The sequence below is a fragment of the Mesoplodon bidens genome (genome assembly GCF_964165515.1).
Source record: "Mesoplodon bidens genome assembly, chromosome: 8".
Lineage (NCBI taxonomy): Eukaryota > Metazoa > Chordata > Mammalia > Artiodactyla > Ziphiidae > Mesoplodon > Mesoplodon bidens.
In genome coordinates this window covers 107,482,095-107,499,410 of record NC_138165.1, presented here as the reverse complement: position 1 = coordinate 107,499,410, position 17,316 = coordinate 107,482,095, and the positions used below count along the sequence as shown (strand labels likewise).

General features: G+C 40.0%; 1 protein-coding gene across 5 annotated transcripts in view; it reads left to right on the top strand.

The window, feature by feature from the left end:
• Positions 1 to 404: 404 nt before the first annotated feature.
• USP40 (ubiquitin specific peptidase 40) overlaps positions 405 to 17,316 on the top strand; it is a 99,631-nt gene continuing 82,719 nt past the window's right edge. For 2 of the 5 annotated variants that reach the window (XM_081242731.1, XM_081242732.1), the window contains exons 1-7: positions 405 to 486; positions 1,613 to 1,830; positions 4,653 to 4,720; positions 7,070 to 7,183; positions 9,801 to 9,965; positions 11,686 to 11,832; positions 14,930 to 15,073. In XM_081242731.1, coding sequence (XP_081098857.1) covers positions 1,632 to 1,830; positions 4,653 to 4,720; positions 7,070 to 7,183; positions 9,801 to 9,965; positions 11,686 to 11,832; positions 14,930 to 15,073 — 837 coding nt within the window. In that variant the 5' untranslated portion in view covers positions 405 to 486; positions 1,613 to 1,631. Of the gene's footprint in view, positions 487 to 1,612; positions 1,831 to 4,129; positions 4,152 to 4,652; positions 4,721 to 7,069; positions 7,184 to 9,800; positions 9,966 to 11,685; positions 11,833 to 14,929; positions 15,074 to 17,316 lie in introns of those variants that run through there. The other 3 variants (XM_081242733.1, XM_081242735.1, XM_081242734.1) reach the window with 3 other exon arrangements.

The following is a 17,316-nucleotide window of genomic DNA, read 5'->3' as shown; positions in this document are numbered from 1 at the left end:
TTTCACTGGAGATACACCTGTAAAATGTCTCTGTAAGTGCACGGCACTCTTGAAGCCCTACACAAATGTTTCCAAGGTTTAAGTAACTTGGCATTAGCCGGGCCAAATGACAAGCGATCTTTGTAATCTCTACTGCAACTCACATGAGTTGCGAACAGAAATAAAAATAAACTTTAAAAAGTGAACGAATGAGTGGCCGGCTCACCGAGCGGACTTGCGAACCCTCCAGCAGACAAGGAAGCGAGCACTGTCCACCCAACGCGACTCCCGCATTCTCAGGCCAAAAGAACTACATTGCCCATAAGGCCCCGCGCCGCGGGCCGGCGCTACCCCGCCGGGCATCCTGGGAGACGTAGTCCGTGCGTTCCATAAATCGCTCACGCGCTTTGCCGCGGGAGAGCTACCCACGTCAACATGGCGGTCCCCGGTAGAGGCGTGTTCTTTCGCTTCGAGTTTTGGCCGGGGCGGGGGTCTGGGCTTTAGGCAGTAAGTGGGGCCTGCGACCGGGGAATCTCGGGAGGGATGAGCGGGGCCGAGGCGAGAGGCTGCCCGGGCCGGCCCCGGGATGCAGCGTCCTCCTGGTGTGGGGCTGCGGTCCCCCGCCGCGGGGACCTCTGCCTCCTCGCGCGCCTGGGCTCGGTGGCTTGGAGGGCTTGAGGGCCTGGTCTGACCGTGGAGTGGAGGAGACCGGAATCTAGACCACGCGCTCGAGGCCGCACTTTCAAGTTCCATTTTTTGTGCTTTTCTTCTGAGGAACGGGTTGAAAAGGCAAATAATAGCATTTCAGCGTTTCCTATCGCTTAGGAACTGTGCTAGGCGCCTGGCCTTTCTCGTCTCCAGGTGACCCGCCTCCACACTCGATGTGAGACCTTGAGTGGATTCTTTAGATCCCAGGAGCTCATGTTGGGATCACTGGATGGATACATGTTGAAAGCCCCCGAGGCTCCATGATTTAAATGGCAGTGGGATTTTTTTGTTTGTTTTTTGTGTTGTTTTTTTTTAATGGCAGTGTTTTTTTCCCACTGAATCTCCGCCCGGCTGTCCGGCTTCGGGGACATGTACTAAACTACTATAAAGATTAATTTGTTCCCTTTAACTTATTTAAGTGTCATAATCTGGTGCAAGGAGTTTGAGAAGCAGAGATTTTAGGAAGTGACTCATGGTCCCTAGGCCACTGTCAACGCTCAGAATCTAGCTGTGGCTCTGCTACCTGAGCAGATTAGGTGTATGGATGGGTTGTCTTTCTTTTTTCACAAGTGATATCAATATGCCTTTTTAAAAACAGCTGTCATTTATTGTGGGCTAAACCCTGTACCCTAAATGCCTTTCTTTCAATATGTTATTTGATTGTTTAAATGACCCCGCGTGACAGTTGGTATCGCATTTTACTTACAAGAACGCGGGTTAAGTAACCTGCCCACGGTCGCACAGGTAGTGCGGAGCAGGGATGAAAAAATTCAGGTCTTGCCGCCTCCAAAGCCCGAACTACTGTCTGTACTTTCTAAAGAGTGACTTAAAATGGAGACTCCCAAGTATAAAAGGGAGATGTGGGGAAGTTTTTTTTTTTTTTTTTAATAAAAACGTTTCTATAACATGTTATATATTTTTTAAGGGTAGTATTTAGTTTCACAATGTTTGGGGACCTGTTTGAAGAGGATTATTCCAGTGTGTCAAATGATCATTATGGAAAAGGGAAGAAATTAAAGACCAAAGCTTTGGAGCCACCTGCTCCTAGAGAATTCACCAATTTAAGTGGAATCAGAAATCAGGGTGGAACCTGTTACCTCAATTCCCTTCTTCAGACTCTTCATTTCACACCTGAATTCAGAGGTATGCTATGTTACATGCATTTGGCTGGTAATATGTATCCTCGTATCTCCCTGTAATTAATTATGCAGAATCACAAATAGACAAAGTATTTTAAATGTGTATTCGACAGTGTGTGTTAATTGTTGCTAATGAGGGACTTAAATTGGTAATTCTGCAGAGGAAGATGAAGCTTAAATTATGAATACTTTGTGTGATCAGTCATGTTACGTAACAAGATAAAAAAAAATAAGGCAATGTATTTCTTTTCGAATTCCTATCATTTAAAGTACACCATAGACAATTTTGTCATGAGTGCCAGCCTTCATTATTGTACACCATTTGTATTTTTGAGTTTCTCAAAGTAATAAACACTCAAACCAGAGTTACTCAGTACAGTTATATGCTTCCTTTTGGAGTGGGGAGGGATTGTCACATTATTCATACAGTCCACAATCGTTTATCTGAAGTTCTGAAATCTGGAAAACTCTGACAGCCTGACCTAATAATCTGAACTTGTTTGGCCTGAGAGCTTGACCTGCTGTGAGACTGTTTATAGCCTTAATTATCTCACTTGGTTGAGCAGTCATACATTTGTTACAGGAATATATTTTTTTTAACTTTCACATTTTTTTTTTATTCTCTGGAATTGTATAATGCTTTAGGCTAGAGACTGCCTAAAGTTTTTTTTTTTTTACATCTTTATTGGAGTATAATTGCTTTACAGTGGTGTGTTAGTTTCTGCTTTATAACAAAGTGAATCAGTTATACATATACATATATCCCCATATCTCCTCCCTCTTGCATCTCCCTCCCTCCCACCCTCCCTTGTTACAGGAATATTAAGTCCTTGATTAATAGATACTGTTTGTCCCAGACTCTGCTGGGGATGTAACGTTAACATATTGGACCCTTTCTTCGTATTACCTTTCTAAAATCTGGAAATTCTGAATTCCAGAGATCCAAGGTGTTAGATAAGGGACTGTGTATAAGGAACAGAAACCCACTCAAAGTAGCTCAATTAAAAGGGAGGTTTACTGTAAGAATATAGAGGAATCTCCTAGAAATCACCTACAGGAAGCCACCCTGACCTCCTTGGACCCTTGATTTCTTGCCCCTATTTTTCTCTACATGTTTGTCCCATTCCTCCTCTGCAAACCAGCCTCCTCCACAAGGGTCTTAGTCTCTGTGTTCCCTTGATTTCAGTGTGAAGATTCCTCTGCCTTCACATGGCCCTGACCGGGGGCCCCCAGCTATGAAGCTCCATGACTGTAGCTCAGCTCCCCACCATGTCTCCATATTCCGAGGACAGACAACCTGGCTCATCCTGTATCCAGTATCTCATCCCCCTTCCCACCACTACCAAATTTAGCAAAGTTTTGTGACATTTTCTGTTGCTTCTAAGCTTACAGAGACGTCCTGCCTCCAGAGATTTAGTGTATAATTACCATTATCCCCTTCCCAGGACCATTCTAACGGGTCGAAGTGCATGTGGATTTGAGTGTTGCCTCTTGTCTGTGACTCCATCCACTCCATAAAAATATCCCCCCAGTGCCTTCAGTAGTTCCACCGTTAGAAATTTGGAGCATGAATAAGCGGGTCCCTAGGGAGGTTAAGTTTTTCCCAAGTTTTAGTATAATTGAAGTTCAAGGGCAACTTAAAGTAGAGAAGTAGCCTTAAGAAGAGGGTGAGGAAGGCGACTGTTGGGGAAGGCAGGCAGGTCATGGAGAGTGCCGCTGAGAAGAAAGGGCTCAGAGCCCCGGGCCCCCTTCTCTCTAGCTAAGGGGGTGGCCAGCCAAGCACATGGGCCGACACCTTAGTGTGACTCGCACACTCCTAGTAAGGCGTAGCGCAGATCCTGAAGCTTATTGAAGAAGGCGTACAATTTGGAAAGGGTAAGGACTGGCAGAGAACTGAGGGGAAATTTTTGCAACTTTTTGGAATCATATTTAAATGAATAGGAGTAGATTGGGTTCCACTGTACTCCCAGATCAGTGTACCTGGGAGTAGTGGGAGATGACTGTGGAAGTCTTTGTATGGTTTTTATGCTTTAACCTTTATGTTTGTAACCTTCATGTAGTGTCTTTCCCTGTTCCTGCCGGGAGCTCAGGAGGAATATAACATAACAGTAATCACTAAGGCAGCAGTGGTTTTCAGTGCAAGGCCACACCCGTCCCATCCCTTATCTCCCTGGAGTATATCGGAGTCTCCCAGTAGGTGTTCCTATCTGTTTGAATATAGACTTCCCAAAAGATTCAGATACGCCCCACTGGGTGGCGTACCCAGACATTGAATTATAAACAAGTTCTGGAGACCGGCACTGGGTTGCCAACGTCTTTTTCCAGGTAAGGTCACCACCATCTGTTATTACCCTCAATGCAGAAAAGATATTTTCATACCCAAATGGGAAGGGCGTTATCTCAGAGTTAAAGGTGCTCCTTCTCATGAAAGAATGGTTGGAAGTCTCACATGTGGCTTGTTAACAAACACGTGTGACACTATTATATATTGTGTATTTCCTAGTATTCCTCATGTGGCTTTTGGGACCCACTGCCATAGGCAATAGGAAGCCACCAAAGATTTCTGATGTTACGGTTTTTATATGTATAATTTTCCTTTTACAGCTCTCCCTTGTTGAAACCTTAGCTTCCCACTTTCTAATAGGGTCAGTGGTTAAAAATAACAGTACCAGAAAGCAAGATGTATAGGGTAAGGGTGTAAATATTGTCAAGTCATATTTCTGAATCTTTAACTGATTTTTACTTACTGGTGGCCTTGGCTTTCTAAAACAGTTTTCAAAAATGAGATAATGTCATTTACATCTGTGATTCTACTTTTTTGTTTAGAAGCTTTATTTTCTCTTGGCCCGGAAGAGCTTGGTTCGTTAGAGGATAAGGATAAACCTGACGCAAAGGTATTAAAATCTTTGATTCACAGGGGTTTTCTGGAGTACTGAGGAAATGTTTTAAGGCAAGAATGAAGTTGCTTATTCGTAGGAATCAATAATTTTATTAATTACCAAATATGATCTTTATTTTCAGAAAGTGTCTTGGCCTGTACCTTACTGTTAAGGGAACTGCCCTTCCAACAGAGAATTACTTATGCAGATGCAGTGCCGCTGCTGCTTTTTAGACATACCTCTCTCTCCATTAAGGACATACTCACGAGTTGTCTGCACTAGCACACCAAAAAGTCCACTTAATGCACTTACTTGTAGCAACAACAAAAAATAAGGGGCCAGTATTCTTTCAGTTTGGTATTCTGGAAGTAAATTGAGTGAGGGATTGGTTTACTGTAAATGCGTATCTAATCATGTTTCTCCCTTGCTTAAATATCATTCAGAACTTCATCACCCTCAGACTAAAATCTGTAGTTTTTTTTTTTGGCCATGCTGTGTGGCGTGCAGGATCTCAGTTGCCCGACTAGGGATCAAACTCACGCCCCCCAGCAGTGGAAGCGCTGAGTCTTAACCACTGGACCTCCAGGGAAGTCTCCTAAAATCTGTACTTCTTTTAAAATAAATTTTTTAATACATTTATTTATTATTTACTTTTGGCTGCGTTGGGTCTTTGTTGCTGGACGCGGGCTTTCTCTAGTTGTGGCGAGTGGGGGCTACTCCTTGTTGTGGTGTGCAGGCTTCTCATTGTGGTGGCTTCTCTTGTTGCAGAGCACAGGCTCTAGGTGTGCGGGCTTCAGTAGTTGTGGCTCGTGGGCTCAGTAGTTGTGGCTCGCAGGCTCTAGAGCACAGGCTCAGTAGTTGTGGTGCTCGGGCTTAGCTGCTCCACAGCATGTGGGATCTTCCCGGACCAGGGATCGAACCCACGTCCCCTGCACTGGCAGGCAGATTCTCAACCACTGTGCCACCAGGGAAGCCCTGTACTTTTTTTTTTTTAAATATATTTATTTATTCATTTATTTATTTTTGGCTGCCTTGGGTCTTTGTTGCTGAGCACAGGCTTCTCATTGCGGTGGCTCTTCTTGTTGCGGAGCACAGACTCTAGGCACGTGGGCTTCAGTAGTTGTGGCACACAGGCTCAGTAGTTGTGGCTCGTGGGCTCTAGAGCGCTGGCTCAAAAGTTGTGGTGCATGGCTTAGTTGCTCCGCGGCATGAGGGGCCCTCCCGGACCAGGGCTTGAACCCGTGTCCCCTGCATTGGCAGGCAGATTCTTTTTTTTTTTTAAATAAATTTATTTATTCATTTATTTATTTTTGTCTGAGTTACGTCTTTGTTGCTGCGCACAGGGTTTATCTCTGGTTGCCACGAATGGGGGCTACTCTTCGTTGCAGTGCGAAGGCTTTCCATTGCGGTGGCTTCTCTTGTTGCAGAGCACGGGCTCTAGGCGTGTAGGCATGCCGGCTTCAGTAGTTGCAGCACACATGCTCTGTAGTTGTGGCTCGTGGGCTCTAGAGCGCAGGCTCAGTAGTTGTGGCGCACAGGCTTAGCTGCTCTGCGTCATGTGGGATCTTCCCGGACCAGGGCTTGAACCCGTGTCCCCTGCATTGGCAGGCGGATTCTTATCCACTGCGCCACCAGGGAATCCCGTGGCAGGCAGATTCTTAACCAATGCGCCACCAGGGAAGTCCAGCCCTGTACTTCTTATTAAGAGTCTTTCATGATCCAGCCCAATGCTTCTCCAACTCCCCGTGTGGCAAAGAGCCCGTTTTTTTTGTTTTTTTATTCGCAATCTGTTGCAGATCAGACTTTCACTGGATATAATAAAAATGCTGTGGCAATGCAAAATTGCCATAAAGTTTTCTAAAGGCTTATTCTTACTTTAGATATTTAAGTCCAGTCTTCAGATCAGGCTCCAGGCAGCCTTCTCAGGGCCCTGGCCCAGAGCACACAGGCAGGAACGGGCGTGGCGCCAGTAGGAAGAAAGCAACGGAGGGTGCAGCCAGCCCTGTGAGATACTTGTGACTGGAAAATTCCTCATAGGGAGTATGTCTGTAACTGAGGTATTTTGGAGAAAGGATGAACTATTAGAGACTTGAAATACTGTCATTCTGTAAATAATCGGGTGGTTTATTAGGGCCTGTTTGGGTTTTAATACTGATCTGTGATATGTCAGTATAGCTAAGAATTGTATTGAATTAAAATTTTCAAAGAAAAATGAATCTTCATTCACCCTTTACAGTATTTATAAATTTTCTCCCAAGTGAACTAAATGAACTAGGAGGTAGGAGAAAATTAGTATGCAGTTCTTTTAAAAAGGCCCAACCAGCATTTGAAAGATATTTAGAAATGCATTTTTTTCTCATTCAGGTCCGAATCATACCTTTGCAGTTACAGCGGTTGTTTGCACAGCTTCTGCTCTTAGACCAGGAAGCTGCGTCCACCGCAGACCTCACTGACAGCTTTGGGTGGACCAGTGATGAGGTACGAAGGTCAGCTTCTCCAGGGAAGAGTGACCAGCAGTAAAGACTGAACACTGGCTTCATAATGTTATCTAACTTCTCCTTTAATTTTGTCTTATGGTCTCAAGATATTGTTTAAATATTTACTTCTAATATTAGATAATTACAAACCAGTAAAACATTTTTAGACACTTGGCTGTATCCAGGATTTTATGAATGAGTGTGATTTGGGGTTGAGGGAGAGGGTTGAAGATACAGGGAGAAGTATAAGAGCTGGGTTTTATCATTTCTACCATTTGTATAGTCTAGTTGAGATATACCACCTGTTACATTAATGGAAATTGCCATTTTTATAGCAAACTGCGTATCAACTTAAAAAGCTGACTGGCAGTAATTCTGTCTGCCTTTATGGCATGCTTGTGTGTTTGAATCTGGGTGTTCCAATTTGAACATTTGCTTCAAGCAAAACAGTGAAACCATTCTCAGCAGGTCTTTTCATTTTCACTGTCCTGCCTTTCTCCTGACTGTCTTCATTTTCTTCCTGTATCCTACTGTGTGTGGACGTCCTCTTGTTTTTTTGTTGAGTTCCTAAAAAGTATTTCACTGTATACAAACACTAAACATTTGTCAGCACTAAGATGTGTGTTGTCGATATTGATGAGCTGTTAGCTGTATAAAATCAAAGCTAGGTCTGCGGTTTTTTATGGAATAGATGCAGAGATGAAGGTATGGGAGACCATCACAGAATTTAAATAGACAATGATCAGAATAAGGGGATGTTGCCTTCAAAAATAAACTATAAACTCTTGTCTTTTAACCAGAAACACTCATTAACTAGATGATGCCATGTGGTTAGAGAGGTGGGGCTTGGGCTTGGGAGTACAGTGGGGTGTAATACATTCCCTAAAGAGTGTGTGTTGAGTTTCTGGTGTAGGGCAGGGGCTTAGGGTTAATTCTCTTTTTCTTTCCTTGTTTAAAAAAAAAACTGCTTTATTGAGATATAATTCTTATGCCCTAAGCTTCCCTCTTTTAAAGGGTACAATTCAGTGGGTGTTTTTAGTATATTCACAGAGTTGTACAAGCATCACTACAGTCAATTTTAGAACATTTCACCACCCCAGAAAGAAACCCCATACCCATTACCAGTCCCCCACACCCTGCATGCCCTTTCCCCTGAGTCCCTGGCCACCAGTAATCTCTCTGTCTCTGTGGATTTGCCTGTTCTGGACACTGCACAAAAATGGTATTGTATAAGATGTGAACTTTTGTAACTAGCTTCTTTCACTTAAAGTAATGTTTTCAAAATTCATTCGTGTTGTAGTATGTATCATCACTTCATTCCTTTTTATTGCCAGATAATCTTCTGTTGGATGGGTATGCCACAGTGGTTTGTGTTTTTTTTTAATCTAGTCATCAGTTGATGGATTTCCCTTTGTTTTTGATAATGAGCTTCCTCTCAATTGCTGGCTTCATACTTCTTAAAAAACTGTGAAAACTTGATTGATTGATTGATTTCTAAATAAAATCATGTAGTAAACCCTCTAGGACTGGACCTGCAGTGGTAGAGAGGGTCTCTGAGTCACCTTTGCCAAATTTAGGATCATTCAGAAACAGATTTTGAAACTTCCACAAGTTTTCTGTCCCATCAGAACCAGTGATATTGCAGAAATTTATATCATCTAGTGTCTTGTGTGTTAAAACTAAGAAAAAGATCCTGAGTCCCACGTGTTACTCCAGCTTCCATCTACTTTATCAGCTTCTCTTCATATGACACTTATCTTCAAAGTCATCGTCCCTCACTGCCTCTACTTCTGCGCTTTCCATTTGCTCTCTGCCCGCTTCCTGCCTTCTTGTGAAAGTCACTCACGGCACTCTCACGCCAGGTCCTGGAGACGCCGCTCGTCTCTCCACAGCCCTCAGTAGTAGCGCCCACCACCCCTCCGCTGTTCCTGTGACCTCGCTCTCCTGGTTCTCCGCTGCCTGGCTCTTCCTCGGGTTCCTGTGCTGGTTCTTTCTTGTTTTCTCCACTTCTAAGTGTTGGTGTGCCCCTTGGCTTTGGGTTTATAAATGGCTCTTTGGGAGTAGTTCAGCCTGTTCACATACAGTTGCATGATTCTTAGATTAAAGCAGGTTCCATCAGAATTTTTCTCAGTAGCACTGTGTTAGTCTTCCTTTAGTTGGTCTGTATATCAAAGCAGCAAATTCTAGTTCTTTTCAAATGCTGATAATTCAGAGTGTTTACCAGTCCCTCTGAGCTGAGATTCCACTGTGCACACACTGCCGGCTCTTAGAGAGACTGCTCTGTGCCTGTATGTTCCTTCTTCCCCTCTCCTCTCTGTGGCCCAGCCATGTGTATGGTGTCCCACAGAATAAATACACTTTCCTGTTTTCAAGTGAATTGAGTTATATGTACACACTGAACACCGTCTGTTTATATTTTCATTTTGTAGTAAAAGTAGAAATAGGTGCTGGTCTCTTAGCTGCTCTCAGCTTGTTTAGCACAGTCATCCTTACATTTGATCGAGGCTTACCTTTGGATTTCTAGATACGTCTTGTGTTTTTAAACTAATATCACTTTAAAAATCTGTTTTTAAAAATCTGAAGCACAAAATTACATTTAAAAGTTACCTGTTTTATAGGAAATGAGGCAACATGATGTACAGGAACTGAATCGCATTCTCTTTAGTGCTCTGGAAACTTCTTTAGTTGGGACCTCCGGCCATGACCTCATCAATCGTCTATATCACGGAACCATTGTTAACCAGATTGTTTGTAAAGAATGTAAGAATGTCAGTGAAAAGCAGGTGAATATGCAAGAGTATTTTAGTAATAAGTTAAATCATAAATTATAATTCATGCAATTCAATCTGTGATCTATACCACATGAGGATTAATGTGTTTATTACTAGAAATAACTTTATCAGTTTTTTTCTTGTACTCTAGCTACACCCAGATTATAAATTTATAATCCAGATTTTTCCATGTAAACTGAAAGAAGTAGATATCTTAAGATGTAGCTTTAATCATTTATTTAGTACTCTAATATTTAGAAAGTAGATTTGGGGGGTGTTTACAAGTAGGGACCAGTGACCTTATGAGAAAAGCCAATATCATCATGGTTGGTGGTTGGAATATTATAAAGAAAGTTACTTAGAGAAGTAATAAAAATAGAGAATACTGAGGAATGTTTAAATTGACAGTTAGATCTGTAATTAAATATTGAATTTAGTTTATTGACACCCCTCAGAAAGTTCATTTGTATGTGTGTGCTTAGGTTTAAATATTATTTATATAAAGATATTATAATCCTGTTTAAGCTAGTGTAACCTTCAATTCTTTGTCATAACAGAGATTGCCCATTTCATCTAATTGGAAATTTGCTCATATAAATATAATAATCACTACTTGCACTACAAATCTTATATAGCAAATGATTATCACTGAACAGTTGTCCTTTAATAAAAATATTTTTTATGGCAAGAGTTTTAGAAAGTTTCTGTATTTGACTATATGAGTAAAATAATTAAATGCCATTTTCTAAATGTTGCATTAATTGCTTTTTTAGAATATATATATGTATATATATTTCTATTTTTTATGAAAGTGTTGGGCATAAAAAAGACTTTTTGGCCCTTATTGCCTATGCTAATAGAAGGTTTGGCCAGCCTAGTTTGGAAATATTAAGATGTTGTATGTCTTTGGATTACTGTATGATTGACCAGTATAATGTAATGATTCACAAAGTAATTTCAAAACATAACATATATGAAGGCATGTTATAAACTACAGACATTAACTTTTCACATATTTATATTATAAATCATATATGAATGTTACTTTTATTACTTGAGATTTCCACCTTGAACTAATTAGTGCTATTATTGTACAATCCCCATAATCCCTTAAGGTAATGCTGTTGCACAGACATGCACACAAAATTATAAATGTGCTTTAAACTTGTCAAATTGTAACTGTTTATTACTAGAAATATGTTGTAATTCAAATGTACTTTTAGTAGAATTGGTAGACTCGCATTTTGCAAAATACACTCTTAATTTTCGTAAAAATACCTTTGTATCCTGGCTCAAAATAATTTTTTTCTTAAACCAGCCCTAGCAGAAGAGGAGGAAGAAGAGTTTACATGAAAGAGTCCAACCCTGGCCTTGCCATGCCAGCCTAGAGACTAAGACAGCACTAATAACCCTGCACATACACTCTTTTCAATTCGTGTATTAAATGGTTTGTCTTATTTCCTGATGAAATAGGTTTCGTTGTGTCTACAGTGAACTCGTAAACTGGTTCCTGATGTATTTTAAGCTAAGTTATAGTTTGGTTTAGAAAGAATGATTTATTGTTATGAATTTCACAGTATCTAATCAGGAGATCTCTACCTTCATATATAGAAAAAATATATGTGTTTTAGAAAAAAATATATCTGATTATTCCCAGTGTATGTATGAATTGGTGATGTTTGTGAACCTCTGTGGAATAGTTTTTTCAATGTTATATTCATGTGTATTTCAGGAAGACTTCTTAGATCTCACAGTAGCGGTCAGAAATGTATCAGGTTTGGAAGATGCACTCTGGAACATGTATGTGGAAGAGGAAGTCTTTGACTACGACAACTTGTACCACTGTGGGACTTGTGACAGGCTGGTTAAAGCAGCAAAGGTAAAGATAGATCCCTGCCTTTTCTAAGGGTGCCTGCTCAGTGTTTGGTAGCAGGAAGGTCCGTCAAGGGAAGTCAACTTGTATGAAGTGTCTTGAAGATATACATGAAGCTCTTAATTAGTACTAAGGATTGAAAAGACATTTATATTATATGTATGTGTGTGTGTGTGTGTGTGTGTGTGTGTACTTTAATTTTTTACAGTAAAGCATTTTTTTAAGCTTTCAACCCAGCAGTTCTCTCAGCTTCTTTTTCTCACAGGAAAAAATTATTTGTACCTCAGTGTTTCTTAAATAAACCTTTTTTTTTTTTTTTTTTTTTTTTGCAAGTTACCATTATGAAGAAGGCAATATATTTTTATTTCTGCCAACCAGGAAGCTCGTTGAGCTTTCCTTTGTTTGGTCTACCACTGTACAAATGGCTTTCTTTATTTTCACATTTGCCGTTATTTTACAGTATTGATGTGTGTATATTTCCTCCCTGACTAGCAAATCCAATATGGCCTTTCCTCCTCCCCCAGTTGGAAGTACGTATCTTGCTAATTACAGGGATTGACAGAGCGTGCCAGGGTTTCTCTCTGTGCAACAGAGCAAAATACAGGAAAAAAGGAGGACAAGATTTAAGCAAGTGATTTCTTTTGCAACATGGCATCAACTCAGCTGCTATTATTATCTGCAGTAGGAACTAATTCACTGCTGGCAGATGATATGACAGGCTGTTCATTAGCGTGATAACCTTGAACTCAGTTGAACCAGTGGTTATTGAGCCCTGGCTTAAAGAAATACCACTAAAGATGTATCTTTGCAGTTACTCTGTTAAGACAGAGTGTTAGCACTATTCCTAGAGTTGACAATATTGAATTTTCCAACAAAGAAAATGAGGGTTGGTTTAGATAGCACACAACATTGATTTGGATCCTGGGGATTATAGGTGAAAATGTAATTGAAAACAATAAACCCCATGCCTGTAGCTTTCACAATAGGATTTGAAACCAGGGTGAATTTTATATTGTTTAATATTTATTTCCATCTAGCCTTTACCCCTTTATGAAAACCAAAGAGGGGTTTATTTTTTGCTTATTTATTTTGTATTTCCTCTTTAGTGTTACAACTACAACCTAATAAAATAAATATAAAATTCAGAGGATGAAGCATCTTGGAAAGACACTTAAACACATTCTTAGTTTTTGGTTGACCTTAATTTGCACATTAGTAAAATAAGAACTTTTTGTTAAACAAAAGCAATTCTTGTATGCACCTTTTCTATCATTGGTTTAATTCTTTTTCAGTGGAAGTGTTTTGACCTTGATACTTTAAAACTTGCCTTCTAGCTGGGTTAGATTTATTGCATTCTAAGGTTAGGCTTGGTTGCATTACCTAAATTAATGCAGATCATCTTGTTCTGAGCAGTCTTTCTTTCCTGAGCCACATTATAGTTGAGTTACTCACTTTTTTTAGATTTTTTTTTGAGCTAGTTTGAAAATCTGCCATGTTGTTAGGTTGCTGTATTTTCATTTAACTTTTCTTTTCACCCACTAGATTTGTAGAATTGTTTTAAATATATTTTTAGGAATGTTAGATGTTTATGATTATGGATAATTTTAAATGTGGGGAAGGATTCTTTTTGCCTCCTCACATGCCTTTAGTGCAAGGGGATTGAGAAAAGCTGATGCCTTTTAAATAAAAAGTAGCTCAGTTTAGTGTTTTGTTTTAAAGCAAGGCATTAAAAAATATCTTATTATCTGCTTTTAAGAACTGTGAAACCCCAGTCAATGGATGTCAACATTTGAAGAGTTAGAGTCCTTTTGAAAGTCTAGTGAAAGCTGTGGCTCTTCTCCCCAGAAAAATACATATACACATACAATTTTCATATAATTTCAAGGGTTCAGATCCATTGAAACACGTTCCCAGGTCACAGGTTAAGAGCTCCGGTTCTTCAGTAAATAAGAACTGCGTGTCTGCTAGGTAAAGTAGACATAGCGACCTAGGGGGAAAGTGAAAGGTGAAAGGCCAGGGCTCGGGCAGGAAAGAAGCACTATTAGAGGGGCTTCCCTGGTGGCGCAGTGGTTAAGAATCCACCTGACAATGCAGGGGACACGGGTTCAAGCCCTGGGCCAGGAAGATCCCACATTGCCGCGGAGCAGCTAAGCCCGTGCAGCACAACTACTGAGCCTGTGCTCTAGAGCCTGCGAGCCACAACTACTGAGCCCATGTGCCACAACTTCTGAAGCCGGCACTCCTAGAGCCTGTGCTCCGCAACAAGGGGAGCCACCGCAATGAGAAGCCCGCGCACCGCAACGAAGAGTAGCCCCCACTCGCTGCAACTAGAGAAATCCCACGTGCAGCACCGAAGACCCAACACAGCCAAAAGTAAATAAATAAATTAATTTAATTAAAAAAAAAAAGAAGCAGCACTGTTTGGACTTCCCTGGTGACACAGTGGTTGAGAATTCGCCTGTAAATGCAGGGTACACGGATTTGAGCCCTGGTCCGGGAAGATCCCACATGCTGCGGAGCAACTAAGCCTGTGTGCCACAACTACTGAGCCTGCGCTCTAGAGCCCGTGTGCCACAACTACTGAAGCCCGTGTGCCACAACTACTGAAGCCCATGTGCTTAGAGCCCAAGCTCTGCAACAAGAGAAGCCACCTCAATGATAAGCCCACGCTCCACAACGAAGAGTAGCCCCCACTCATCGCAACTAGAGAAAGCCCGCGTGCAGCAACGAAGACCCAACGACGAGGACCCAATGCAGCCAAAAATAAATAAACTGATTAATTAATTAATTCTTTTTTTTAAAACACTGTTCGAGGGGGAGCACCCTCATCAGATAGCTTTGTTAGGATAGTGACATTAAAACGTACAAATGGGTTGTGAATTTTTAGTTGTAAATATAAGTGAGTGATATCACCTTTAGCCCCATAAAAATAGATGAGTTTATATCAAGAGCTATATTGAGTCCATGGTGATTAGTTTATGTGACTTAAGGACATATTTCTCTTAAAACTGTGTCATAGGTCACTTTTTTATATCTTAAGAAACATTATGTATTCTTCTATATGATTCAGCTTTTAAAAATTAAAATTTTTTTCTTTTGACAGTCGGCCAAATTGCGTAAGCTGCCTCCCTTTCTTACTTTTTCATTATTAAGATTTAATTTTGATTTTGTGAAGTGTGAACGATACAAGGAAACAAGCTGTTATACGTTCCCTCTCCGGATCAATCTCAAGCCATTTTGTGAACAGGTTTGAACTATTTTGTATTGAAATTCTTTCTTTTACCCTCTCAAGATTGAATCTTTTATTGACCTGATTTACAGTTGGCTTAGTGCAGAGTCTCTCAGCCTTGGCACTGTTAACATTTAGAGTTGCATAATTCTCTGTTGTGGTGGGATGTGCCCTGTATGGATTTGTTCCCAGTTCTTTTTACTAAACTCTCCTTGAAAAAACTTTGAAATGAAAATTTAAGAACAGAATTAGAAATGACCCTGCATTAGGAACAATTACCATTCCGTAGTACATTCCTATTTGGATTTAGTTTACTTTAGATGCAAGAATGAATTACACATCTAGAAAGTGAACAAGAAATTGGAATGTCACTAGTGTAGAATTTGTAATCCTTAAGACACGGGAAAGAAAAAGTTTTAAACACAAATTAATGACATAATCTACTTACTTTATAAGCTATTTAGAAATATTTTCTATGTAATTGTATACATGCCAAGATCAGAGTGATGAGACTGATGCATTTCTTACTACAAATCATTCTTTATATGTTTAAGTCCAGAACATTTATTAGCCAGCTGTTGAATTTCTATGTATAAAAGTAATCTTTTTTTCTAAATGGTCTAAAATTCAGGTGGGGCTTTCTCTACTTCAAGCCTAATTACTGAGCTTTTTGGTTTCGTTATTATATTAATTTCCATTCAAAGCTTCTAATGTGTTGGCCCTGAGCCTGTTACTGGCACGCATAGAATAAACAGGTTTTCCAGAGTACTTCCCCTGCTCCTATTTGCTGCCTGAAAAAAAAACTTTGTTTTCGGAATAATTGAGTTAATTCTCTTTTTTTCTTCCCATTTTTATTGAGAAATTATTCACATACATCACTGTGTAAGTTTAAGGTATACAGAATGAGGGCTTGGTTTACATATATTATGAAACGATTACCACAATAAGTTTAGTTAACATCCATCATCTCATAGAAAAGTTTTTGTCCTTTTCTAAAAAGTAGTTTGTCATGGGAGTTCCCTGGTGACCTAGTGGTTAGGATTCCTGGCTTTCACTGCCATGACCCGGGTTCAATCCCTGGTTGGGGAACTGAGATTCTGCAAGCTGTGCAGTGCAGCCAAAAAAAAAAATAGTAGTTTGTCACATGATTTTGACATACGTTGAAATAACAAAACTGAAAAAAGCAAAACAGCACTTATCTGAGAAATTTACAATAATTTTACTTTCTGATTTCTGTATTAATGAAAAAAATTATCATTTTGCATCTTTGTTTACATCTCTCTTGTTTTTTCCCTAAGCCAGACATTTTAAAAATGCTGCTTACTTAAAAAGTACAGTTTAAGCAAATAAGTTCTTAAATAATTGGCACTCCCTCAAGTAGCATCCATATGCCAAGTGTCCCTTAACCTAAAGGGGATTTTTGTAATGCCAGTGTAGGTGTTCATAATTACAGAGCACGTTACTTGTAGAAGAGATTGATCGTAGAATTGATAAATCAGGAAAGAACCTGTTCATTCCACTAAACTGCCTCTAAAGGAAACCAGCTAGTATTCATGACTGCTGAACTCCTGTTATATGCAGAGGACTGAAGTATCAGGAGGGGTGATAGATAGTAGATACCCCTTTGACTTTGAGGTGCATGACAATCTAGTTAAAATATAGGATGAATTCAACTGCTAAAGAGCACATTTATAAAGCAGCATAATAGGTTTAATACAAGATGGTTTTTTCTTGCTAAAACTCTGATAGGGTAGTGTGTGTTTTGTTATCACATGGGGTTACATGATTTTAGCCAAAGTACATAAAAATAACATCTTGTTTGGATATATATATATATATATATATATATATTTTTTTTTTTTTAATGTTTATTTGGCTATGTCGGGTCTTAGTTGCAGCTTGAGGGATCTTCTGTTGCGGTGTGCGGGCTTCTCTCTAGTTGTGGCGCACGGGGTTAGTTGCCCAGTGGCATGTGGGATCTTAGTTCCCTATCCAGGGATCAAACCTGCTTCTCCTGCATTGGAAGGTGGATTCTTAACCAGTGCACCACCAGGGAAGTCCCTGGATATATGTTTTTATGTTTAACTCGGAGGCAGAATTTGGCGTAATGTGATTGGTATTAGATCAACAATAGATAATTTTCAGTCTAAGAATTACGAATTTCAAATTTTAAAGCCGATTAATCAAATTTATCTTAATTTACCCTAAATAACAATAATAGTGAAGTTTCTTACTAACTTTAATAGTTGAAATTTTTTTTC